The following is a 617-nucleotide window of genomic DNA, read 5'->3' on the forward strand; positions in this document are numbered from 1 at the left end:
TATTATCATAAGTATTATAATCATACATTTAACTCAAAAGTGTAATCATACCAATGAAATACACATCAGACGTGTAATCATACCAATGAAATATACAATAGTAAAGACATCTTAAAGCAAGAGGCATCACTTTTATTACTTTACAACAAATACATAAAATAAATAATATAAGAACTAAATTCCATCACTTAACTACAACTAAATCCTAAAAATAGCAAGAAATGTCATTACAAATAAAGTAAAATATTTCTAAAAATAGAGATTTTCAAAAAATCTGCTTCTCCCTCACTCACCCTAATCCAGATATAAACCGCATCGTGAAGAATAATGGAAAACTTTGCATAAAAGAAGACACAATTCCCGCAATGGCGTTCACCATCAAAGAAACAACCAAAACATTCTTTCTTCCATAAATATCACCTAAGCTTCCCCAGATGTATCCACCAACCATCATACCTGTTTCGAGGTGAAAATTACATTGAAAAGTTAGTAGAGTAATAACTGTGATAAATAATGCTACATACTTATGGGATATGATAAATAAAATTGAAGTTATGGCTAATGTTGTAGGTGTGAATGAAGCAAAAATAATAATTCAGTAATATATATATCATCAA

General features: G+C 28.8%; 1 protein-coding gene across 1 annotated transcript in view; it reads right to left on the bottom strand.

Annotated features, from left to right (window-relative positions):
* Positions 1-617, bottom strand: part of LOC119588698 (synaptic vesicle glycoprotein 2C-like) — a gene marked incomplete in the record, with an annotated part of 18,584 nt that overhangs the window by 7,203 nt on the left and 10,764 nt on the right. The window contains 1 exon segment of the mRNA XM_037937336.1: positions 294-456. Coding sequence (XP_037793264.1) covers positions 294-456 — 163 coding nt within the window.

Source organism: Penaeus monodon, chromosome 24 (assembly GCF_015228065.2).
Source record: "Penaeus monodon isolate SGIC_2016 chromosome 24, NSTDA_Pmon_1, whole genome shotgun sequence".
NCBI classification, from domain to species: domain Eukaryota; kingdom Metazoa; phylum Arthropoda; class Malacostraca; order Decapoda; family Penaeidae; genus Penaeus; species Penaeus monodon.